Source organism: Meles meles, chromosome 6, assembly GCF_922984935.1.
Source record: "Meles meles chromosome 6, mMelMel3.1 paternal haplotype, whole genome shotgun sequence".
NCBI classification, from domain to species: domain Eukaryota; kingdom Metazoa; phylum Chordata; class Mammalia; order Carnivora; family Mustelidae; genus Meles; species Meles meles.
Genome location: NC_060071.1, coordinates 36,014,871 through 36,041,532, shown reverse-complemented (window position 1 = coordinate 36,041,532; position 26,662 = coordinate 36,014,871). Strand labels below are relative to the sequence as shown.

Genomic DNA, 26,662 nt, shown 5'->3' with positions numbered 1-26,662 from the left:
CACGTCAGACATCTCTAAATAGAACTAAACAGATGTTTACCATCTCCTTTCTCGCTGGCCCTCATTATAACCTGCACACAATGGCCAAGTCATTGGAATGGAGGGTCCACTAGCCAAATGGATGTTCTCTATTTATACTGGCTCCCAGAGAGCACCAAATGCCACAAAACTAAGGATACCCTGGAGAATAACAGAGAAAACCAAAACTTAATAGGGTAGGTGGAAACATGTAAGAAGACAGAGTTGGCTAAATGTTAGAGTAACTACAATAAACTGGACATTTGTACACATCTCACATGATAGAGACCCTCATGTATCTGCAGGGCTTCAAAGACTCGGTCATTCAAGTAAAGCCTACTTGGTCAATCCAATAAAGTGAAAAGAAAACTGGCCTAGAAATTAAGAGACCTAGATTCCAATCCTAGCTCTGCTACTCACAGTTATGTGACCCCAAGAAGTCATTTAACTTCTCTGTATGAGCTTTCCTAACTGTAAAGTAATAAAGGACTAGGTGTAAATCTAAGAGTAAAATCCTTCGCCATTTTGTATCCATAATCAATGGAACTCTGCAAGAGGGAAAAGGATGGTGTCATATGATGTTTTTCTGTAATAAGGAGAGTAATGAAGAAAGTTAAGAAGTCAACAGAGACTCCTGGCTCCATATGGTAACTAAAGTGATTCAGGCACTTAGTAGCAAACAAAGCTAGTGAGAAGGGAAAGAGGAGGAGAACAGACAGGAAGCAAGAATTCTATGGGCATCAAGAACCAGAAGAATCTCACTAACTTAGAAAACAAGAGCTTAGTGAGGGAAGTTCAGGCTTCGACAAAGATAAAAATGGAGAAACCTGCACAAAGAAGCCAAAAAGACTATCCCAACACCCCTACTTTGCACCCCAGGCACACAGAATAAGATTCCTTCACTCATTCAATAAATATTTATAGGGCACTTATGCTTGTGTGGATTCATCATCAGGTTTGGTTCATGACACACTATCATTTATTTATTCATTATCTATTATATCTATAGACCCAACCTACAAACTAAATCCAAGAACCAAAACAGTACTAGTGACTTATATCTATCTGCCTCTCCTTGGGAGAAAATCACTATCCCGAAGTTTCTTTAGTTTTATCACACGTACACACACACATGCACCTAAATGTTTGTTTGCTTTTGAAAAATATAAAAAAGACATCACACAGTAGTCTTCTGGGCTTGCCTTTTTTTTTTTTTTTTTAATTTTATTTATTTATCTGAGAAAAATCATGCACGTGGGGTTGGAGGGAGGAGCAGAGGGAGAGGGACAAGCAGACTCCACGGTGAGTGCGGAGCCCAACGCGGGGGCTCGATCTCACGACTCTGAGCTGAAACCAAGAGTTGGACACTCAACTGACTGAGCCATTCAGATGCCCCTGGGCTTGCCTGCTTTAAAATCAACTAATTACTAAGATTATTCCACACTTGAGAGCCACTGTTTATCCATTTTCACTGCTAAATAATAATCCATCCTGAGAATATACTAAAGTGTATTTATCCATCCTCCTGATAATCTGATAAAGAGCATTTGGGTTGTTTCCAAGATCTGCTATTGCAAATGGTACTGCTCTGAACATTCACATACACCTTTGGGTGTATGTATGTAGGAATGAAAATGCTGAGTGGCTAGGATAAAATTTTTCAGCTCTATGAAATTTAACACCAAATTTGTTTTCCAAAGTGATTGTACCAATTTATATTCCCATTAAAAATAAAATAGATCCTGCTGATCTACAACATCCAGAACCACTAGAGTTATTACCATATTTCTTGATTTTTGCCAATCCATATAGGTACTATATGTTAAATCTTTTTGGTCTTGATTTTACTTCCTTGATTAGTAACAGTTGAGCAGCTTTTCATATTTTTTGGTCATTTCTTCAGTGAGTGAAATGCCTGTTCATGTCATTTGCCTATTTTATTATTAGGTTGTCTTTTTCTTATTGATTTTTGAGCATTTTATTTTATTATTTTTTTTTAAGATTTTATTTATTTGCAAGAGAACACAAGCAGGCGGAGGGGCAGAGAGAGAAGCAGACTCCACATTGAGCAGGAAGCCCAACAGGGGGCTCGATCCCAGGACCTGGGATCATGATCTGAGTGAAGACAGATGTTTACCTGACTGAGCCATCCAGATGCCCCGATTTTTAAAATACATTTTTATTACTAATCTTTTGTAGTTAAATGTGTTGCTAAATGTCTTCTGGTTTGTAGCTTATCACTTTCATAATAAGTATTCTGATGAACACAAGTTTTTAGTTTTAATAAAGTCAAATGTACCGATCCTTTATGATTTATAATTCTATCTTTTTCCATTCTCTGGGTAATTTTGTATAAGACTGTAATAATTGGTTTGGTTTGGTTAAAGTTTGGTTTAAGACTCACTTATAAAACTATCTGGGCTCATGAGTTTTGGGGTTTTTGTTATTGTTGTTAGAGTAGTTTAAAATTTAGAGACTCTTTTAAGTTATACAATTCTGGATCTAAGTTTTCTTATCTTTGTAACAGTTATAATTACTGGAGAATACTAAATAATTACCTATAAAGAATCAAATACTGTCCCCTTTATATGGCACATGTATAATATATGATGGTTATCCTTTACACAGAAACTATAGAACAAGAACAAAACAAGACTGAAAAGGAACTAAGACATGAACCTGGAACACTGAGACAGCTTCAAGTCAGATTCATTTTCTGAACAGAACAAAGCTGGACTTATCTACTGACTAGAGTATGGGCTTTATTCATGCCTTACCTTTGGAATAAAAGGCATTCTCTTCCATTCAATGTAACTATTACAATTTTATGCAATTACAGACAGTTTAAATTTTAAAAAGTAGTTGAAAGGGAGACAATGTCTCCGGACATGTAAGCCAATTGAAGATACTCAAGCCTTCAAGTGTATTCATATATAAACTCACAGGCACACCATCCATAATAATGACTACTAGCACCAAAAAAGCGGTCTACGAAAAGCCTCGTTTCACTCTCCCAGTTATTCCCTTACTTAATCTCAGAGTCAAGCCTCTACAATGAATAAAACCATCCCGATGGAGAAGAGGACTACCTAAGAGAAAGGAAACAACTGGCCTCACCTTGTAAAGAATCTGAATTTCTAATAAGAGGAGGCAGAGAGACAGACTATGTATCTGTGACTGGGGAGAGAGCTGACAGAGACCACGTATCCATGATGAACGAGGAGGAGACAGCATAGATTATGTATTTACAAAATGAATGCAACGTAAATAGAGTCAAGGTGGCCAGAGAGTATTTCTTACCTGAGTATCCAAAGGAAATACTGGAGATGGGGCTCAGGTAGATGCCTTTGCCATAGGCTGCTCCATGCAGCTTGCAGGGAAACACCAGGATGAGCAATATGAGCCTGGGCCCTCCCATGGCTGTATATTAGGCAGCCACAAGGCTTATCCAGCCCTCTGTCCCTCCAATTACTTTCTCACTCATTCAGATAATGCTAGGAACCTACTCTTGAAAAGCTGATTGGCTGAAAAATGGATGCAGGTTAACCCTTTCGCCCTACTAGATACTGATGTCTTGGAAAGTGAGGAGTGGCAGAACCACTGAGTCAGTCCCTCAGAATCCATGTTTCTGTCCCCACACCTTGGTACATATGCAGATTCCAAAAAAGGAACTCCCAAACAGGTAGCCAAGAGGAGGGACAATACGCATTCCTTGGAGGCTCACAGGGCAAAGAAATAAGATTTTTTTTTTTTTTTTTTAAGAAATAAGACTTTTATAACAATTCTCTGAACAGTCACATAAATTAAAAAGCTTTGTCTAACAGGTTAATTCATCACAGTGGCTGTGGTCAGCAATTCATATTCCTGCCTATTGCTACAATCCCATTCCCGAAACCACCAAAATACACAGTCTGGAGTCAGTTATACGAAAGCCACATTCCTTCTATACAAACAATTCCAACCTCTCTCCTATGGAAGCCCCACAACAGGCTAGATTTGAGGATGCTGAGGCAAAAACAGCTAAGTACTCTAGAGCAGCTTTCCCCAAAACCGAGTGGGGCAAGGAGGGGGGTGGAAAGAAAGGGAAAGGGGCACAGCCTCACCTGCAGTTTGGTGTAGGATGCATTAACCAGCCCATTGCGCAGGATCGAATGCCAGTTCTCAATGTGGGACCCACTGTAAGGCAGGGTAAAATGCGTGTTTCCTCATGGTATGAGGTTCCCAGAAGCACTTCCAAGACTGCCATGCCACTCCCACCCATCCTCACCCACACAGGACGTGTTGATAGGCACAGATACACCTAGTGATGGACATGCACATGGATACAGTCACAGGCATGCAAGATATGTGTGTGGCTAACTCTGGCTTCATTTCCAGTCCCATCCTTTTTTCTGTGCTTCAGCTAGTCCCATCCTAAACTCCCAAAGGCTGGTTCAGTATTTTCATTTGCCTATTATCCTGATATTTCAAGTTAAGCAGATTCATCTCACACTCAACAAAGACTTATCACTGATCCCAAATACGGCTGCCAGTCCTGACCTGACATCTATTTTAAGAAAAGGGTACCATCATCCCTTCTTAATCTCTCTCTCTCTCTCTCTCTTTCTCTCCTTCCCCTCCCACAGTTAGGCATAAATCACTGATTTCCTTCAAAATAGCTTTCAGATCTATCTCCTCCAATCTGTTCCTTCAACAGCTTTTTTATGTAAATGTCATTTCTCAACTACAACATAAGTAGCTTGAGAGTAAAGACCAAATCATATGTATCTTTTTACCTTCTACAGCACCTACCACAGTAATAATAAATATTTGACTGATCAGTTGATGGATATAGGTAACACACACTCATACCTCAAATGAAATTGCCCTCCCATCCCCCTCAACTATTTGTTGTCCTCCCCACCCCCACCCCCAGTCCCCACCCTCCTCACTGGAAGGCAAAGGTGCTGCCATAGAGCTTCTTGGCGGTCCGGAACCGAGCCTCCTTGGCAGGAGGGCTGCTCAGCAGGAGGAACTGGTGTGAGGTGTGCATGAACTTCAGCTGCTGCCCAGGGTGGGGGTCGAGTCAGGAAAACAGAGCAGATATGGAGATCAGGGAGGGAAAGGCTGGGGATAGGGGGCAAATCAGGCTGGCACTGACCCCAAATAAATAGACAATGCTTAGGTCCAAAGGCTGCTATTGATGGACAGAGCCAATGAGGCAAGTCTAGGACCAATATGGTTAGCTGGTTTGGAGCCCCTCCCTGCCCCTCACCAGATATTTAAAGAATTTAGAAGAATAGTCACTTACCCTGCTGAGAGGTAGTTTGACAATGTGTGACCTGTTGCTAGAGATGATCCTAGCATAAAACAGAAAAAAAGGGATGGAAGAATGAGTGTGGCCAGGCCATCCAGAACAAAGCAGCAGCCTTGCTGAACTCCTGGGAGAACAAGCAAGGATTCCAGGGCTATCTGCATTGTGTGAAATGTTCAGATCACTGTCTGGGTATTCCTGTGGGTGGTAATGCTAGTGTAGAAAAATGTAAAAGGGAAGCTACTGACCAGAGATCAGCTTGTTACTGGGTAAACAATGGAGGAAAGAAACAGAGGGATGAAAGGGAGAGTGCTACATCTAGGAGGAGAAAAGGATAACATGAAAGGAAGAGTACATAAGATCATCTACAAAAAAAAAAAAAAAAATCAGAAAGCAGGGATCTGTATTAGCAGGGTGACAACTAGTACTTGGGATTTAGAGACACACAACTGGGGCTCAAGAGCCATCCTATCTGAGCTCAGAGAAAGCCTTCAGGGCTCTGGAGGATGGGGAGGAGTGGAAAGAAAGTTACTGTCTGGGCTGGAGAAATAAACAGAAGACACAACAACAATCTTCCTAAGGATTCAAGGACAAACTGAGCTGGACAAAATAGGCTGAATTTCAGAGTGCAGGAGAGAGCAAAGGCATAAAACAGTGAGGGCTCAGCAAGACAATGTTATCTCATGTAGTGGATACAGTTTGGTTCTTTGGGCTTCACCCATTTACTTGTGATGCCATCCTGATGCCTGGTCACTCCTCGCGCTATGAGGGAGCATGTTGCATAGCTGACTAGGATGTCAACAATTGACTAGGAAAAGATGGGAAAGCTACGTCAGCAAAACAATAAAAATCAAGATCAGGGAAGGAGGCCAGAAGGTGGAGGCAGTAGAGAATGTTCAGAATCTTTGTTAGAAGAGAATAATAATATTGCCTCAAGGCTGTGGACAGTGTACATCAACAAGGAAGGCCTTGAGAGAGGGAAAGGGAGTAGAAGAGGGAGACGGACCTCTCTGGATGCACAGAGAACTTAGCTGAAAAAGTACCAATGCTTATACACAGAGGATGCTTAAACACCCCCATACTTCCCTTCCAGTCCCCGAAGGATGAACCATTCTACCCATACTACTTACCACTGCAAGAGAGGATGGGCCAAGGGATCCAGCTTGTCCATCTGCTTCTTAATTTCTAGGTATGATCCCTGTAAGACAAAGGCCATAAAATGATCTCCCAGGAGAGGTGGGAGCCCTCCCACTTATGACTGACTATCAGGGCATGGGGCAAGGTAGGCACTGAAGGCCACACAAAGGCAAAAGGAAATGGGGTTCCCACCCTCAAGGAGCCCAGTTAGATTGGGAAGACTCAGAAATAAATATGAAAATGACTGAAAATGCTTACAAAACAACATGCAGGTGGGTCTCCCTCATTTTATGCAATTCCTACAACCCTAAAAAGTTGACTTTAAATAAAAAATAAATAAAATCAATGTCCCAGAAAAATCAGGCTAAGGAATGCTGTGGTAAAACTTTACATAAAGCAGAGTCCTTCTGACAAATCATTCCTCCTAGGTATATCTAATGTGTTAATCTGAACTGTGATATATAGGATTTGCTGAGAAGAGGCCCACCTGTAAATGTGAGTACAAATGAATGTCTATTCATGCAGAGATTGCAGACGAGGGGTGGGGAAGTCTGGTGAGGGGCAGCCTTGAGTCAAAGGATGGTCACTGCTCCATGTTGTGCCCCACCCCTAGGAAGGACAGAAAATGTAGGCCCCTGGGGCTAGTTCCTTACGTCCAAGCCCCCTCCTCACCCTCCCAACCCTGGGCAAAAGTCTTTCCCTCACTTCTCTAATTCCCTAAGAGTTATGGGGGAAACATTAAATACGAACAACTTGTGAAGGAATTGGCAACAAAGGTAAAGGTTGAGAGAGACATCAGGAGTGAGAAAGGAGAGTAACAGAGAACAAGGATTGGGAAGGCTAAAGAGGGAAGACTAAAGTAAATACAGTGAGGAATCTGAGTAGCATTTCTAAATCTTCACTCCACTCCCATGGATTCCAAGCACAACAGGGCACTGAAGAAGGACAGGCAGAGGGCAGAATACCTGGGTCATCTCCCGGATGGACATCACACTATCCAGAGCTTTCTGAAGTCGTTCATAATTCTTCTTCTGTGGGGAATCAATGGGAAGAGAAGACCCAGATGAAGAAAAGTGAAGGAGCGTAAGATGTGATGAAAAGGGAGGGCCAGATGTACATAAAAAGTCTAGGGCCCAGGGAAAGAGTATATGTCATGGAAAGAACACAGATTTAATGTCAGACAGTTCTGGAATCACATGCTAGTTCTCTTTTACCAGCTGGAAGTAATAGGGGAAGAGGGGAAGTTACTTAAGCGCTTAGAATCTCAGTATCCCTGTACGTAAATAAAGATAAAAATTCCCACTACACTCACAAAGACGTTCTAAGGACTAAATAACATATGTAAAGAATCTATATAGTGCCTGATACATAGCAAGAAGGGAAATAGTGAGGCACTCTGCTGGGTACTTGTGATGGTTAACTTTGTCAATGGTTAATCGAGTTGATCTGACTAGGTCATGGAGTGCCTGAACATTTTGTCACACATTACTCCTGGTGTGTCAGTGCGCGAGTCTCTAGATGAGATTAACCACTGAATCAGCAGACTGAATAAAGCAGATTGCCTGCCCTCATTTGGGTGGGCCTCACACAATCAGTTGAAGGTCTGAGGAGAACAAAAAGGCCAAGGAAGAGGGAATTCTCCCTGCCTGACTGCTGAAGCTAGGACACTCACTGGGTTTTTCCTACCTTTGGAATTGAAAAACCTGCTCTTTCTGGATCTCAAGACTGCCGGGCTTTTGGACTGAAATTTACACCATGGGTTCTCCTGGGTCTCCAGCTTGCCAACTGCAGATCCTGGGACTTCTCAACCTTCATAACCACATGAGCCACTTCCTTCTAATAAATCTCTTTCTATATATATCTCCTATTGGTTCTGTTTCTCTGGAGAACCCTAACACAGTACTTTACATATATTCTCTCCATTTTTATAACAAGCTGCAAGGTAGATTTATCCCCCTTTTACAGATTAAGAAAATCAAGGTTCAGAAAGGTTAAGTAACTTTTCTTACACCATTCAGCTAGGAAGAGTAGAACCTCAAATGGAATCCAGGTCTGTCTGGCTCCAAAGTCACTATTCTTCACTAGTAAAACCCAATAATGTTAATTCTTCTCTACTCCTTCTAACAAACTCAGTTACTTATTCACTAAAATAGTTAAAGCTTGGAGTTTAAGAGTTCCCAAGAACCAAGTGTTCCCCTTCTTCTGTCCCACATTAGCCCTGACTTTCTTCCCAAGCAACGATACCTTGGGGTTAAAGGCCAGAGTCTTGGGATCAGTGGGGTCCACCACAGAGGGATAAGGCTCAAAGATGATGCTCTTTCTAGGGGATTCCAAAGCTGCCCTACACATGGCCACCAGCAGATCCACCACCTTAGGGGAAAAGAGAAAGAGGGCAAAAGCTAAAGGATCCTCCAGAGCTGGGAGTCACACAATATCCAGCATAGGTCCACCTTTTGGAGGCTCTCAGCACTTCTCCCTGCTGTTCCTTTTAAAAGCAAACATGCTTATGATTTCTTCATTAGAAAATACAGCCTACTTATAAAAATTCAAGTAACAAGGGTACCTGGGTGGCTCAGTCATTATGCGCCTGCCTTCGATGCAGGTCATATCCCAGGGAACTCAAATCAACTCCCACGTCAGGCTCCCTGCTCCACAGGAACCCTGCTTCTCCCTCTCCTACTTCCCCTGCTTGTGTTCCCTCTCTCACTATCTTTCTCTGTCAAATAAATAAATAAAATCTTTGAAAAATAAACAATTTAAAAAATTCAAATAACGGTGAATTTAAAAAGTGACTAAAGAAAAGATAAAAATCATCTTCTGCCCCTAAACAAATCTCATGCATCACAGATACTACTGTGAAGTCTGATGTCTATCCTTTCAGATTATCCTTCCTATGGAAATAGCTAATTAAATAGGAAACTGAAAAAGAAAGAACTATACTACACTTACTGTTGCATTTTCTTTTTTATATATCATGTTCTACCCCTAAATAACAGCTGTAGAGTATTTCCATTGTAAGGGCATACCATGGTTTCTTTAACAGAACCCCACAGATGGAACTGTATCCATGTGGGTTTTTTTTTTTTTTTCATTATTACAAACAAGAGTATCGTGAGCATCCTTACACATGGAAGCATTTCCAGAGGTTAAATTGCAAGGAGTGAAATTGCTAGGCTGCCTGGTCTTTCTTGATGCCAGTTCCCCAGAAGCTTTTCCCTCTCTCATACCTCTGCTCCAGTGGCGACCTCCTCTGCAGCTCCAGACATGACTCCCAGCGTGTAGAAGGAGAAAACACACAGCTCACGAGTACAGACAGCTGGCTAGATGGACATATTAAACAAACAGTAATGACAGCAGGGTGTGCAGTAAGAAGGTGTTATAGAGAGAAGGACAAATCTGAACACAGACAACTCTAAAATGAGGTAGGAATTTGGGGCCCTCTAAATCATGAGAAAAACTATAAACTAGTCTTAATTAAAATGCCTTATGTATAAGTTTGAGAGTTAATGCTGTCTCCTCTATGAAGCCTTCCATGACTTCCCTATGTAATTAGATGCTCTCTCTTGTGAGGTTCCACAACACTGCTCATGTCTCCTCCCCATAGTTATAGTGTAGAGTCTGTCCACCCACCTAGACTTGGAGTCCTTGAGAATAGCATCATTTGCAGTCATCTTTATTAATACCTGATCCCTATTTTTAAATGTTGGGTGGCGGTTTACCATCAAAAACACTCATGTATCCTCACTTTCCAAACAGGATTGCTGAATTTTTTTCTGAGAAAAATAATAATTTCTAGAGTCTCAGGGAGAATGGACAGAATTCTACCTTTACCACAGACCCAGGAAGAAAGGAAGAAAGGAGAGATGAGGAGCTAAGGGTCCAAGGAAAAGGGTCACAGATTAGGGTATATACCTTGAGCATGGATCCATTCTGGAAGACATGCTGCTCATCACACACCACACAGTACTCATTCAACGTTGGAATCCTCTGTTCTGCATACTTCATGATCTGGGGAGAGAAGAGATTGTATCAAGTCTGTTGGAAGTACAGGTACAGATAAGGGAAATCATTTGAGCTTCTTTCCAGCTACTCTCCCTACTTCAAGCCCTATGCCTAAGTCGGAATCTATTTTTGGGCCCTGCGCTTATTTAAATTGATGGCCCAACTCTAGAGTTACAACTATTTATTATAGTAAACACAGGACCAGCCATGGCAGAAGATCTGAGTTAAAATCCTACCTGCCTCTACCACTTAATAACAGATACAACTTTGGGCAAATCAGTTAACCTGAGCCTTGGTTTCATCATTTATAAACTGGGTATTATTCACCCCAAAGAAGAACGGATATTAATGAAATAATTTCATTAAAGTATTTTATAAACATTAACAAGTACTAACCAAACTATTAACCTTAGTTGTAGTAATTATATATTGTCCCTCAGAGACAGGTGAATATTCAGTCCACGATTACATGGTAGGGGGCCTTGGAAGCCATTTCAACTACCCAGAACAATCAGCCTGTTCACTGGTCAAAAACATAGGCACAATTCTGTTGGGAAGAGAGCACAAATCCAGAGCCATTTCGCAATACCCTAAAAAAAATTTTTTTTAAGTTAACATTCAGTGTTTTACTAGTTTCAGGGACAGAATTTAGTGATTCATTAGTTGCATGTAACACCCAGTGCTCATTACTAGAGAATTTTTTAAAACACTCCGTCTAGGGGCACCTGGCTGGCTCAGTCAGTGGACCATACAACTTTTGATCTCGAGACCATGAGCTCAACCCCACAGTGGCTGTAAAGCTTACTTAAAAACATAAACAAAACCTAAAAACAACAACAAAATAAAACCACACTCTGTCTTAACATGACTCTACCAGGTACCAGATTTTGTGTGAATCAAGTTGTTCCAATTTCGCATACTTTTGGGCTGGTAAAGGGACATGCAAGGGCTTTATTCACTGAGATGTACTGAATGCCCACCATGTACCCACTATGTACCCAGTTTGGTGAATGCTCTCCTTGACTATGTAATAACATAAAAGATTATTCTTCTTAGACCCTCAACACCAAAAAGGGAGATGTGGCATGTATACAAATTAATTACAACTTAACGCAGGATAGGGTATGTGATATACAGGTTCAATACAAAACAAAAAGCATCTTAAGAGGTCAATGAGAGGAGAGATCACTCCCACCTAATACGGTTGGAGTAACGGAGAAGAATTTTATGGTGCAGGTAGCAATGAACCTTGACTGCAACAGGCAGACTTAGGGAGGAAGGCCAGTGGAGGGAATGATGTGAACAAAGGTAAAAGAGATGCAAAAGTGAAAGAAAGCATGTCCAGGGAATAAAGAGATATGAAAAAGAAATGACCCAGCAGTAGCTGAGCAATGAAAGAGGTATAGGGAAAACTGAAGACCACTTGAGTGAGGATTTGGGGATCACAAGGAAATCAGTGTCAATCCCTCTCATATCTTGAAACCTATGCACTTATAATTTGCAGTGCATCATTTGGCACTTGATCAGACATGATCTGTTAGCATCTTCCCAATAATGCCATCAGCCTCTTGAGGATGGGAACTATGCCTTCTTTTCTCCTATCCACACAATGTGAGTACAGTTCTGGGAGCAGAGCAACTCAGGAAATATTTGTTAACTGAATGAGGAGCTGGGAGATGTTAGGGGAACAGATAGGTCAGACAACAAGGGAAAGGCTTAGGAATGAAGCCTTGTACTCAATTACCTGGACAAGGAATCCATATTCCAGAGTGGGGATGTTCTTGCAGTGACCACTGACCTAACGAGAGTAGAAAGACAGACATCATGAGCCTCCTGAAGCTGGTGCCGAGTGAGACCTCACACTCATCACCTAGGATTCTCCTGAAGTAGCTACACCCTAGCTCCAATGAGCCTAAATAATCCCAATGCTGGAGAGAAGACCTTTAGACATTTTTGCCAAAGCCTCCTGAAAAGGGCTCACCTGTCTTTAACCTTCTTCAAGGTAGGTGGATAGGTTAATACAGCAGCTGATGACCAAGTCCTAACCACAGCCAAATAAAATCATACATGACATCTTGGGATGCCCAAGCTCAGATCCCCTGCTTCATGGCCTACTATCAGAGAAGCTGGCCAGACAGTTTAGAGATGTCTTCAGCTATTAAAAAATGTGCTCTATTCTACCCATTCATGGTACATGTCCAAGTCCATGTCCATGTCCTAGGATCCCTGAAAAACCATATTCCCACCTCATTTTGAGACGTTATACTCTCATATTTCCATTCCCACCCTTCTGGCACCCAAGTCAAACCCTCCCCAGCCCATGTACCAAAGGAGAGGTCCGTGCTGGGGGAGGGAGGCCCACGTGCTGGGGGCACAGGAGACCTGCCTGGGGGCTGGGAGGGTAACCAAACACCTCCACTTTGGGATTCTTCATGGTGCAGGAGATGGAACGGTTCATGAGGCGCCCAACTCGAAGCTCTGGTACACCCAGTTTGCCTTTCAGCATGGAGTCCTGTATGATAGGGAAACTGGGGGACCTGGAGAGAGAGCAAAGAGAAGTGATGAAACTGGGGATTCAGAATGAGCCCTAGAAAAACACTGGAGGTAAGCGAGTACTAGGTCAGGATGGGTGAAGTGACTTAAGCCAAAGAACTCCTACCTGAAGAAAGTTCCATTGGATCTTAAACACATTTAAAACACATAGATCACAAATCTGAACTGATTTTTATGTCATTATGTTCTTCAGATTGGAACATGGAGAACAGACAGAGGCAAAGTTTCAGTCAATCTCTATGGCATCTGGGCCAGGTATGGAATAATCCCTTGGACAGGATGCCTGTTTCACTGTTCGTGTGTGTGTGTGTGTGTGTGTGTGTGTGTGTGCGTGTGCGGTGTTTATATATATATGATTCAGTGCTAACTACCGTACTAAGCAAGAAGTAGTTACAACCCAAAGAGCCTAATGTCTATCTGTCAATAATAGTGCCTGGGAAGCTACAAATCTGGGTTATATTAGCCTTTGGGAAAGTCAGAGACCACAGGGGGACAAAATGTAGGCCTGGGAACAGAGAATGAGACAATATTTCTAAAACCTAGATAATAAATCAGTGCACTCTCTCATGAGAAAAAAGAACTGATGCCTATTCTCAGACTCTACTTTCTTAGAAGAAAGAAAGAAAAGACAGAAAAAATAAGCATACACTTCTTCAAATATATACCATCAGCTAGGTATTATGTTTTACATAAAGGACAAGGTATGAGGGTGCCTCAGTGGCCCAGTGGGTTAAAGCCTCTGCCTTTGGATCAGGTCATGATCCCAGGGTCCTGGGACCGAGCCCTGCATTGGACTCTTTGCTTGGCAGGGAGCCTGCTTCCTCCTCTCTCTGCCTGCCTCTCTGCCTACTTGTGATCTCTATCAAATAAATAAATAAAATCTTAAAAAAAAAAAGAATTTAAAAAAAAAGGACAAGGTATGAATACTGGTGATAGAAGTACAAGAATAAAGACACCTAGGGGACAGGACTGTGTGGGTGGTGTTGTTAAAGGTGCAGAATTTAGAGGACCTCGGGAGAGAGCAAAATAGGTAAGTTTAGGTAATCAAGAAAGTGGGGCGGGAGCTCAGACAAGACCACGGGCATCAGAGATGATCTGCTCCTGGAGGAGCACTTACTTGGGGATGGGCGAGAAGATGCTGAGGCCAGCTCGGAACTTCTTGATGGTACCACTTGACTTGAACCAACTGTGCCTCTTTTCCTGCTGGGTCTTCAAGAAATCATTGCTGAGATGTTTCCATTGTTGGGAAGTGAACATACCCAGGATCCTAAGGAATCAAAGAGAACAGGCTTACAAAAACTCAGGCAAGGGAGTAGGTCAAGGAACAGAACTATGAAAAATAATTAATCTAAAATTCAGACCCAGGGGCTGTAAAGCTAGTTGTGGTGAGGAAATGTGTCTGAAGACCCCCAATAATAACTTTAGCACATGAAAATGTGCTGTCCTAAAGTATCTCTTTACCTTAGAGGATAAATATCCACTCCCATTACCTGGTCTCATGGACCAGAACAATTCTGAGATGATTTGCCTTTAATGGAAGATCTCAAAGGCGAGCCTTCAATGGCCATGAACCTGGGAATTTATTGCCAAGTATGACTATACTGACAGTTGAACAGAAGTAGTGGGATGATCTGAGTACCAGCAAATAAAAGGAGTAGGGACATGAGAGGTATTGACATTGTTGACAAAAAATTATATCCCCAAACTTACGGCTTCCAACTTGAGCTGGACCCTCAGCTAGTTCTGTCAGTTCTTTCACTTGTCTCTGATCAGTCCTCTCTAGTATTATTCTAAGTTATTATCGTAAATCCTGACTGCCTTCTCTAAGCTTTTAACTTCACTTACAGCTGATAACCTCTTACTTCTTAACAGAGAAAAGTTGAAGCCGTCAGTTACCATCTCCCTTAATTTTCCAACCCTACTATTAAAATCTATTTCCATTTCCATTCTACCTTGATTCCTCCATTCTCTGGAGACAAGGTGACCCTTGTCTTAATTCCTCTATTTGTTCACTAGATCTCAGCTCCTTCTTGCCTCTTAAGGGATCTTGATCCACCAATCATCCCCTGTTCCTGTCAGTTCCTTTCCCAAAGTCTACACAAAGTTTCAAGTTTCTGCCCCTCAGTCTAGTTAGATCTCCCCCTGCCCCTTCTATCCTCATCCAAGCCTCTCAGTCCATACTCATTGTTTCTACTTCATTGCTAACCACTCACTCTCAACTCAACTGTAGTCCAGTTTCTATCTTTGCCACTCCACTACAATTGCTCACACCTTGATATTAAATCCAGCAAAAACTGTTAAGTGCTCCTCTTATTTATCCTTTATCCTTTCTGGCATCTTGCCCTCCTTGTAGAAACGCTCCCCCTTGCCTTCTGTGACACCATTCGCTTCCTATTCTTCTCCAGCTTCTCTGACCTATCTTCAATGTTCTTTCTCTGCCCACTCATTTGCTTGGGTACTTTGTCTGGATGTCAAAGGATGTTTTGCCCTTGATCCTATATTCTTTTCATTTTATCATGTTTTCCCTTAGCAATCTCATACTCTATACCAGTTGTAATCTCCACCCATTCACTGAATTTATTTTCAACCTTAACTTCTGTGACATATCTATGTACGAATTATGACCACTTGAATATCCCAAGGTTACCTTTACTTTTTTTTTTCTTCAAGTAGGTTCCATCCCCAGCATGGAGCCCAATGTGGGGCTTAAACTCATGACCCTGAGATCAACACTTGTGCCAAGACCAAGAACTGGACTTAACTGATTGAGTCACACAGGAAGCCCCCCAGCCAAGGTTATCTTTAAACAACATGCTTAAAATAGAACTAACTGGGGCGCCTCGGTGGCTTAGTCGTTAAGCATCTGCCTTCGGCTCAGGTCATGAGCCCAGGGTCCTGGGATCGAACCCCGCATCAGGCTCCCTGCTCTGTAGGAAGCCTGGTTCTCCCTCTTCCATTCCCCCTGCTTGTGTTCCCTCTCTTGCTGTCTCTCTCTCTCTCTCTGTCAAATAAATAAATAAATAAATAAATAAATAAATAAAATCTTTTAAATGGAACTAATTATCTACAGTCATCCCATAAAACTGTTCCTCTTCTTACATCCCTATTTAATTTGGTGGTATTACAATTTACCCAGACATCTAGGCTGGAAACCTAAGAGTAATGTTCCACTATTCTGTGGTTCTTATGACCACATAGAACATAGCCAAATCAGTCTTCAAGTCTTATTGATTTTATACTCCACAAATCTCTCTAGTCCACTTTTCATCTCTATTCTCATTACTCTCTCATTATTCTCTCACTTGGTTCAGGCCCCTCATCATCTCATGTCTGGACTTCCTCAAAGGCCTTCTAATAAACTAGTTCTGGTCTCTTGTCTCACCCCCTCCCACCTATTTTACATAGAGCTACAGGAATCATTTCTCTAAAATGAAGTCTGGGGGCGCCTGGGTGGCTCAGTGGGTTAAGCCGCTGCCTTCAGCTCAGGTCATGATCTCAGGGTCCTGGGATCGAGTCCCACATCTGGCTCTCTGCTCAGCGGAGAGCCTGCTTCCCTTCCTCTCTCTCTGCCTGCCTCTCTTGTGATTTCTCTCTGTCAAATAAATAAATAAAATCTTAAAAAAAAAAAAAATAAAATAAAATAAAATAAAATAAAATGAAGTCTGGCCATGTTCTTTCATTGCTTAAAACCCTTCCAATGCTCCTGCTGCCTACAAGATAAAAGCCCAAGATCCTCTCTGATTTGGACCCCTTCCTACTTCTCTGGCTTCAGTTCCCACCACTCTCCCTCTGTATTTTACTAGCAATATTTAACTACTAGATCTTCCTACACACAGGCTGCTTCACCTGACTGTGTCCTTGAAAATGTTATTCACTCTCAGAGTCTGTCTGCATGGGAAACTCTTATCCATCCTTGAAAACATGAATCATCTCCCTTTCATTCATTCACTCAAAGCCCTCCACCCACCACCAGATTGAGTCACCCCTTCCTCTATATTCTTTCTAAATCCCACATGTTCACTTGTATTAGAACATGTATCCACTAGCCTCTAATCACAGAGGGTAGAATCTTTAATTCACTTAATTTTCCTTATACACCAAATATTAGCAAGACACTCAACACATTTCACAAGCTAAAACTGTCTGAACTTCTAGAGCCCCACTCTGAGACCACAAGAGAAAACATGAAGAGCATGACCCTATTTCTTCCAGGAAGTCTCAAGGCCAGACACCCCAGAACCAGAGAGTCTCCCACTTAACCATAAATTTGGCCTCCCAAATTTATTTAGTCTCTTTCGGGCACATCTCAGAAAGATATTTTTGGGAGGAAGCATTCCATCCAAAGATCCATATATCCTTCTCTTCCCCTCATATGTTCATAACCAGAAAGATCCAAGTTCTTACTTTTTCAACTGAAGACCCAGCCCAAATCCTTCTTTATTCGATGGCTGGAAAACCTCAATTGATGGTTCTGCAAAGAGAAGAAAAAGCTCCTAGTATGTATGTTTACATTTTCCTGGGAGTCCAAAGCCCCAGTTCAGTGGACGAGCGTCCTCAGATTCTAAGATTACTCTAACCAATAATGATGGAGAAGGCAAGCATCTGAGGCAGAGGGCAGATTCTGGGAGCTTTCTGACCAATTCCAAATCACTTCACTTCTACGAGGAAGCTGAAGGAAACGGAAAGAATAAATAATATCCGGGGACCAGAGAAAACAATTTCATTAACCAAGAAGGCCTTTAGGGGATGGCTATCAGGTGACAGGAAATGAAGACATCAGTAATAGGAAACTGAAAAGCCCCTACCAATGGCCTGCAAATTATACCCAAGGACCTTATTCCTAGCTTTTCTGTGGCTCAGTTAACTTAGGAATTTGGATTTAGACCACACTCGAGGCATCTACTTGGCCAAACTCACTGCCTTTACCTGGTCCATCGAGGTACTGGGAGAGAGAAAACCGCAGCCGCAACACAATAGGTTCTGTTCGGAGGACCTTCCAGGCTGTAGAGACTTCCTCCTAAAAGAGTAGGTGAAACAGGTTCCAGTTCAGCAACAGAGAGGAATGGACTTGGAAGTTTTCCCTATATGACACACACATGCACATGACAGTACACACCACTGTCTGCTGATGGTCTAGGAAAGACAGGGATGAAGAGTATGTGCTCCAAATGCAGCACTCAGGAACAAGACTCCTGGCTTACATGACAAAATCCACAAGTCCAGCTAGACAAGTTGTTGGCAGGTACTAGCACCACTTACATCGAGGAAGCTGATGTTGATGTGGAGGTCAATGTCCACGTCATCGATAGTTCCATATTCTCTACAGAGATACAGGTGAGACTCATTAAGGGGGAAAGAAGGGAACAGAGACTGAGGTGGATGGAGAACTGAGCCTGGGGCCAGGGGAGAGGGAAGAGTGGAAGGTAGCTCCGTATCCAGACTTAGCTACAGCCTCAAGCCACTTACACGATCAGGGCTTCCTCTAGGCCAGAAGCCCTTCTGACCTCAAAGGTCAAACTATCAGCTTAGAGGGAGTCTAGGATGAGAGGCAACGTCTAAGAAAAATGGCTATACTTCCTTCATCACTGCTGTGAGCTACGCTTAAGTATTCTGAGCATGACTATATCTGTTTATCACTATTTATCACTAAGCTCATAATTTATCCATGTCCACAGACCCCCCCTTTATACCATAAAAAGAAAAAACCTCTAGCCTTCTACAGCTCAGAAAGAAGTGGCTTGCTCCTGAAGTGGAGTCCCACCTGATAGATACAGAGTTCTCACTGTAGATCTCCTTCACGGCTTCAATGTCTGCATCAAGCTGGGGGTGTCGATACAGGTCGGCTGCACAGCTCCCCTGAATCAGCAGCAAAGACAGTGGGGAGGTTTGAGGGGAAGGGAAAGAGAGATGCAAAATAAAAACATGAACAAACACCAGGAACAAGAAATCAAATGGCAACAGTACATGTAGGCAAAAGGCTGCTTCTGTGAAGGGGCTCTTGACGGTGGTCCTAGCCACCCGCCACTGGCACACAAGTCTCCCACCGTCTCCACTCTATGAACTTTCAGTGGACCAAATGCAGACCTTGCTCAAGTCTTAAGTCTGCGCTTTTTCCTCTGACCCTGACCAGGGATACTTAGCTATCCCTTGTATGAGAGCTCAAGACAGGCTAAAGAGCACAGAATTTAACTGTGTGTGTGCTGTGTGAAGAGTCCAACATTCCTCCTCAGGACTGTGCCCTGGGTAGAGATAGTATGAAGTGATCACTGGCAGGATAATCTTTTAAAAAAATTTGATCCTAATTAATGAAATGACACCCACTAGCTAGTAAAGAAAGAGTCAAAAACTAATTATTTTCAACCAAAAACAAATGGGTAGCTTCCATGTACAAAGGATATAGTTTACTCTCGGAAAGGCAGGAGTCCAAGGCAAGAGCAAGGATATGAGATCAGCTCTGACAAGACAATGCTCAGACCACACCAACATTGTACTGCATCCTCCTCTTACCTCTGCTGCAGAAAAATCTCTCACTACTTGCTGTATTCAGAGAAGCACACATTTAGACTATCCAGCATGGGTTTTAGGGGCTGTAATCTCACCTGAACTCCATAGAGAAATTCCTCTGATTCATTATCTCCCTCCGAATCATCATCATTCCAGAACTGGCCTTTGATGTCCTAGTGATGAAAAATAAGGATACAACCTTGTTGGATCCCTATCATCCCATGGAACAGAGTGGTGATAGGAAACAGATTCCCACAAGGAATGGGAGGTCCCTTGGGACAGAATAACTGAGGCCCTATTTCCTTTACTCCTTTCACCTCACCCTTTAGGAACACCTGTCTCATCTTGGATCTACCTCTGATTTGTGAGGGATGAAAGAAAATAGGGAATTCTGGCCTTCTTCTTGAGCGTAAGTATGATGATTGAGGCTCTGGTAGCCAGCGGAGGAGGGATGCAGGCTTCAACATCAATGTTGATTCCTAGGCTTATCTAGATCCTAGTGTAAGCTGGCCTCTTCTAGGATCATTACTGCAAAACAGCTACCACACATAGTTAAGCTCTCGTCTTATCATTCCCTTTCTATCCCTTATTTAACTCTCTCCTTCCTTCCCAAGAAAATCTACTGTACACACCCCAAGTAATATGGTCTCCATGCTCCTTCTCCCTTTAACTTCAGATAACCACTCTACGCTTCAAAAGGGAGGAAGGGAAAATGCCAGGAAAAGGTAAGGTTTACACTTTGTCCCATCTATCCCCTGGATGATCAATTGGAGAGGTGGGCAGTCAGTTCTCACCATTGGGTCAGTGGGTCACACACACTCCAAGGTCAGTGCTAGGCAGCACCCCTCCATACCACCAGCTGAACCCAGGCCAACGGGATGGGCATTTAGGAGGCCACAGAGGAAGACAAGGGAGGGGGTGATGTCAGGGGCTGACTGAAGATCTGCTGGGGATGTCAGGCTCTGCTGTGGTGGTGGTAACAAGTCACTGTCCTGTGGAAAGTAGACAACAATTGGTTTCATCACCACTTAACAGCTAGATGGTATTTACACAGGCACACATGTTTATGGATACACTTTTATTAGACATATTACAGACACTTGCACATAAAGACATACTTGCATGCATGTACACACACTTGTACACATAGTTCTTTAAAGATAAGTGAACCGTGAAAGCACTATACAAACATAAGACACTACTGTTCCATTTGAGCTCAAGAGCTGGGATTAGAGCAAGTCCCTGCTCTAGATCATAATGCTAAATCAACCCCTAAAGCCAAAAGTGATGGTGGCATGACCAGATGATACGTTACTCTGTCTAGTCAATTCATTTAGGAACATTCTCCATAGTACCAACCCTCATCAGAATCAGATTCTTTGGGGAATCTTTACCCCTAGTTATTTACTCAAATTGAATCATCATGTCTTATTAAATATCAGTATCACTAGAAGCCTTTATATGACAATCCTAGCTAACTTAAAAAGTCCTCAACACTGAACACCCCCAGTAGACATGGTCCCAGTTGTCATGAGCAAAATAGAGCCTGGACTAATCCTAGAACCTACTCCCCAAATGAAAATACAATAATATGCCAATAAGCTCAGGAACACTAACCCCTAGCCATTTCACAAAACTAAGAACCACTATCTGGGGGCGCCTGGGTGGCTCAGTAGGTTAAGCCTCTACCTTCAGCTCAGGTCATGATCTCAGGGCCCTGGGATCAAGCCCCACATCGGGCTCTCTGCTCAGCGGGGAGTCTGCTCCCCACCCCACCCGCCGCCTGTCTCAGCCTACCTGTGATCTCTCTCAAATAAATAAATAAAATCTTAAAAAAAAAAAAAAAAAAAAAAAGAACCACTATCTAGAGGTGCCTGGGTGGCTCAGTGGATTAAGCCTCTGCCTTTGGCTCAGGTCATGATCCCAGGGTCCTGGGATCAAGCCCTGCATCGGGCTCTCTGCTGGGCAGGGAGCCTGCTTCCCCCTCTCTCTCTGCCTGCCTCTCTGCCTACTTGAGCTCTCTCTGTCAAATAAATAAATAAATACTCTTAAAAAAAAAAAAAAAGAACCACTATCTAGGCCTTCCTGGCTCTGCCCACCAATTCCAACCTTAAACAGAGGTGTTCTTAGTCTCTAATATGGTCCTACTGAAACTTACATTTATAAATCCAAGTGGGGTCTATGGATCTGTAACATCAGAATCACCTGGGAACTTATTTAAATCATCAGACCCCAGACCTACTGAATGAGAAACTCCAAGATGGGGTCCAGTAATCTGTGTTTTAACAAACCTCCACATTAATGCTGGTGCATGATAAAATCTGAGGATTGTTCTAAATCCTTGTGTGCTCCAAGGGCCTGTGGTCTGTTCTCCAGTTACCAACTCAAGCCTGGTAACTGACCCAGGATGGGGACATATGGCACAATGCCAGGCCAAACTCCATAGTTGTCCTCGAGCTGATAGCAGTGCCTGACTCATCAAAAACAATATGCAAAGGGAAACTGCAATTCAAGTTCTTAGAGGTGAAATGGCCTGATATCTGCAATTTACTTGTAAATACTACTCCAGCCCAAAAGGGTGGTGGGGTGTGGGGGGGGCAATGAAATAAATACGGCAAATATTAAAGATCAGTCTGAGTGATGGGTTCATGAGAGTTTCTTTTATGCTTGTGTACAGCTGGAAAATTCTCTAGCAAGTTAAAAAAAAAAAAAACATAGGCTACTCTTTTACTTTTTCAGGGGCCCTAAAGTCAACTCTAAATGTGAACAGGAAAATCATCCCTGAAATTCCACAAGTGCCTACTTGCTATTCTCCAAACATATCAAGTATATTCCCACCACAAAGCCTTTGTCCCTGCTGTTGTCTCTTCTTGGGATACCTTTTAGGTATCTATATGGCTTGCTCCTTACTTTCCGATTTCTGCTCAAAGGTCATCTTTGGGGGCGCCTGGGTGGCTCAGTGGATTAAGCCGCTGCCTTCGGCTCAGGTCATGATCTCAGGGTCCTGGGATCGAGCCCCGCATCGGGCTCTCTGCTCCGCGGGAGCCTGCTTCCTCCTCTCTCTCTGCCTGCCTCTCTGCCTACTTGTGATCTCTCTGTCAAATAAATAAATAAAATCTTTAAAAAAAAAAAAAGGTCGTCTTTGACCATCCTCTATAAAACAGCAAAACCTCAACACACACATATACACACACACTAGCACTTTCCATCCCCCAACCTGATACATAGTTTCTCACAGCACCATGCTCTGACATACAAAATGTTTTATTTATCTCCCAGCAGAATATAAGCTCTGTTGTGGCAGAGGCTTTGACTCTTCACTATGTTGTCAGTCCCTCAACTCACACTTACTGAATGAATAAATGAATGAATGAACGGTCTGCTAGATACCTAAACCAAAAGGGAGATACATACAAGAACTTCAATGTGTCTGCACGTAGACAAAATCATACAAAAATGATTTTAAAAAGCAAGACTCCATTCACCTTCAAGAGCAGCTGAGAACCAAAATTATGAAGATCTGAGGGCTGAGCCGGGTTTGTGAGATTTGAAAATAAACAGTCAGGTGCTGATCTGGATGATCACAGAGGAATTAAGAGGGAGGCACTAATGTCCAGCTTGGGCTATCCTGGGCTGGGTGGTAGGACGTTGGCAGCGTAAGCCAGAAGTATCAACTTTCTCAAGGTCTTTGTCACCGTAGAAGTCAAGAAAAACTTAGCCTCTCTCCAAGGGCTGTTGCTGCTTGGTTTCTACTGTTATCACAAGGAGAAAAAGGCAGTTCAAAAGAATTTTTCTTGTCCAGGGAAGAAACAATTCAGAGACTACCATCTTTTCCAAATCAGGCTGTTTAAGTGAAAGAGACTCCCATCTTCTACTCTCAATGCCCATTCCTCTGGAGGTAGAGGATGGTTTAAAGAGTGGGAAAAGGGAAGTGGTGGGTCATGAAATTCATGGAATCACAGACATCTGAAAGAGGAGTATCTCAATGCTTTCATGTTATACATAGAATACTCAGGTGTAGGAAGGCCAAGCAAGTTGCTTAGCATCGGTATAGTGGAATTGGGACTTAAGCACGTTTGACAGGTCCTAATTACATCTAATTTTCTTGTAATGTGATTATTACTAATTAAAGGAGTTGTCTAATTAAGCAAGAAAGACCTATCTGATTTATCTAAATGAGGTGAAGGAGGGAACCTTTCAAGAGAAGCTGGGCCAAATATACTGTGTGAAGAGTACCCAAACAAGGGTGTTGCTCAGCTTAGTGCTAAGTCTGGACGAGGGCAGCTAACACAGAAGGCTTTAGGGATTAGTATGGGAATAGGCCAAATATAAATAAGTCTGGTGCTCGCTTCGGCAGCACATATACTATAATAAATAAGTCTGAAGTCTGGATCACAAAGGTCCTTCCCTAGGTCCACAGGCACATCTCAGTGTGACAACTTTTCGTCTAGCTAAAAAAGACTCCGATCCCAACGTTGAACTCTGGGTTTCACTCCCAGCTTTTCAGTCCGGGGAAAGGGGGTTACTCTGCTCTATACCGAGCGCTCCTTTCTCAGAAAGACTAAGCCACTGAACAAAGAGTGCGGGGGAGAACCCGCGGAGGGGAGATTCTCAAAGGCTGGCGCTATCTGCCGTACACCCGGTGGAGGGAGAAGACGAGGTTAGCCCCCAAAAGACTGACTGCCACCCGCGCTTCCAGGGCAGGCCCTAAGGCCTCCCTGTGGGGAGCAGTCATAGCTCTTCTCCGGAGACCCCAAAGACACCCAACACCTGCCTCCCGGGGAAGAAGCTCTGTGCCCGATCGGTGTCACCAGCCGCCTGGCCTTGAGCGAAGCCTGTCAAGCCTAGGAGGGCCCCTCAGAGCCACCCGGTCCAAGCCCCTACTTCATCCACCCCGGCCGAGGCGGGGCGGGCCCCGCACCCTTCCCGCGGCCCGGCCGCCCCGCCCCGTCCCCGTGGCGGCCGCCCCACAGGCCGGCCTCGCGAGTACTCACGGCGACCCCGGGCCGCGTGCGGCCGCCGCTGAGGGGACAAGCGGCCCGGGACGCCCCGCGGGGGCGGAGCGGCAGGCCAAGGGGCGGGGGCCGGGCCGGGCGGGCGAGGTCGCGCACCCCCACGCCTCGTCGTTCCGTCACGGGCGCGCAGAGCCACTCTGCGCACGCTCGCGCGGCGACACTGTCGTCACGTGACCGGCGTCTGACCAATCGCCATGCGGCCTGTTTCTGGGCGCGCCACCGCCCCGGACGCCAGGCTGCCGACGCCTGCGCGGTGCTCGCTGGTTGGGAGGGGTTCGGCGCGGAGGAAGGTGGCCCCTGCGCCGCGGGTTGGGGTGGATGAGTGGAAAAATGAGGAACTCTGGGGGTGCGCGGAGAGCTTTCTGAAAGAGACTGTCGGCACTTGGCGCCCCGTGTGGTTGGGAGGAATGAGCAGGAAAGGCAGTCCCGTCTGCCTCTCAGCGTTGAAGGCTGGGCTGCTGGTAGATTGAGAGGGGCTTCCTGAGACCCTTCGGGTTCCAAAAATCTCTCGTGTGCATGGGGGGGGGGGGGGAGTGTCAGACACCTCGGGGTCATTTCTTAAGGTTAACTCATTTGCTCCGCTGGTAGCTGTGGCGTGCCGGAAAGCACTCTGACTTTCTATTCAAACAATCGGGGTTCAGAACTTGGTTTCAGCACTTACTAACTGTTCAGCCTCAAACCACGACTTTCACTTTCTGAGTCTTAGTTTTCTCATCCGTAAAGTGGGGACAATAATACCTTTTAATGGCGTTGTTGTGGTGAGGATGAAGTAAGATAATAGCTCGAACCTTACGAAATTGCCATTTTGTAGGCTATGAAGAGTCAAATACCTGCAATGCCATGCGGTTCAACGTAATCCATATAAGAACCTGCGACTAGAAAGTAGTCCATAAAGGGAAGCCATTATTGTGGCTGTTGTGGTTATTAATCTCAGACTTGGGCAGATCTCCCTTCATCCTTAGAATTGGGTGTCAGGACTTCCGTACACCTCTCTTTCCATCAGCACTAATGGGGAAAGGCGTATCTTAGATCTGCTGTCCTTCCTCATCCCCTCTTTTTAGCTGGATACAGCACACTCAAGGAAGGCTTTGCCCTGAGTAATATAGGCATGTCATATCTGTCCCTCCTGAGCAACCTTGCAGTCAGGATTTTCCTAGTGATGTTTTTTACATTTGGATATCCTCAGCATCTCCTTTCTATTTCCCTCCTTTTGATGCCTCCCACCCCAGTCTTTTCACCTTGCTCTCAGCCTGGACCACAACACTTAGTATCAGTTTGTTACACCCATTGCTCATAATAACTGAAAAAAGCAAGCGATATAAAATAACGGGACTTAACAGCCTTAGTCTCAATGTAGCAGTTGAGGAAGGAGTTGACTCTGTTCCCTAAAAATTCCCCAGCAGGGGCCCCATAACAGCTTTTAAAAGCCATGGATGACCGACAGTGTTTGAACACCAGCACCTTCATAAGCAGAAGGGGTCTGTCCCCATGAGTAAAATGTCAAAATCCAGTATTTCACAATATTCCAGGATTTCCCCTCTTTACCCCTTCCCATTTCATGCCACCAGCCCTTCTGTTCATTATCAACTGCCTTATGGTTTATCATTATTTTCCTGGCTTCACTTCTTTTCCTATCCAGTCCAGATCCTATTGTCAGTCAGTTATATCAAATTTTATTAATATGCTTGCCCTTAAGATCACAATCTTGGGTCATGCCAGCCACTTTCCTCCTCTCCTGTCCCATCCTAAACCAAGATAAGGGAAATCACCCAGTCCTGCAGAACTGCATTTGTGAGTGGACACTGTTTTGAGTTCGTCCAGCCCATGAACACTATTCTTTGGAAATTAAATTTTCTATATTCGCCCTCCAGATCTGTGGGCCCCAGGGTCATTCCTGTTTTGTGTGACTCCTGGCACTGCGGCTGCAGTTTTTTGAACTGTGAGTGGATTTTAATCCAAGCTGTGCTAAGCGAATGTTCTCTCCTGGGAATTTTGGATTAGGGGTGAGAGATTATAATGCTGACTGAACTGGTTTCCTGAACAGAAGAGATAAAAACTCAGGAGCTATGGTGCAGCTACCTCCCAGCTACTATGAGGAATGAGAGATGGAAAAAGACTACTGCATGACGAGAATGAACCA

General features: G+C 43.7%; 1 protein-coding gene across 8 annotated transcripts in view; it reads right to left on the bottom strand.

Annotated features, from left to right (window-relative positions):
• PARP6 (poly(ADP-ribose) polymerase family member 6) overlaps window positions 1-24,640 on the bottom strand; it is a 28,561-nt gene extending 3,921 nt beyond the window's left edge. Inside the window, exons 1-20 of one of the 8 annotated variants that reach the window (XM_046010000.1) lie at window positions 24,502-24,640; window positions 22,993-23,256; window positions 20,302-20,499; window positions 19,603-19,680; window positions 18,765-18,859; window positions 18,263-18,323; window positions 17,930-18,020; window positions 17,408-17,474; window positions 14,121-14,270; window positions 12,777-12,987; window positions 12,195-12,248; window positions 10,361-10,456; window positions 9,676-9,768; window positions 8,693-8,818; window positions 7,414-7,479; window positions 6,442-6,509; window positions 5,309-5,357; window positions 4,950-5,062; window positions 4,122-4,194; window positions 3,319-3,388 (exon numbers count right to left, since the gene is read on the bottom strand). In XM_046010000.1, the coding sequence (XP_045865956.1) occupies window positions 3,319-3,388; window positions 4,122-4,194; window positions 4,950-5,062; window positions 5,309-5,357; window positions 6,442-6,509; window positions 7,414-7,479; window positions 8,693-8,818; window positions 9,676-9,768; window positions 10,361-10,456; window positions 12,195-12,248; window positions 12,777-12,987; window positions 14,121-14,270; window positions 17,408-17,474; window positions 17,930-18,020; window positions 18,263-18,323; window positions 18,765-18,859; window positions 19,603-19,680; window positions 20,302-20,304 (1,564 nt within the window). In that variant the 5' untranslated portion in view covers window positions 20,305-20,499; window positions 22,993-23,256; window positions 24,502-24,640. Of the gene's footprint in view, window positions 1-3,318; window positions 3,389-4,121; window positions 4,195-4,949; window positions 5,063-5,308; window positions 5,358-6,441; window positions 6,510-7,413; window positions 7,480-8,692; window positions 8,819-9,675; window positions 9,769-10,360; window positions 10,457-12,194; window positions 12,249-12,776; window positions 12,988-14,120; window positions 14,271-17,407; window positions 17,475-17,929; window positions 18,021-18,262; window positions 18,324-18,764; window positions 18,860-19,602; window positions 19,681-20,301; window positions 20,500-22,992; window positions 23,260-24,391 lie in introns of all 8 variants that reach the window. The other 7 variants (XM_046009998.1, XM_046009997.1, XM_046010001.1 and 4 more) reach the window with 7 other exon arrangements.
• Between the last annotated feature and the right edge of the window lie 2,022 nt (window positions 24,641-26,662).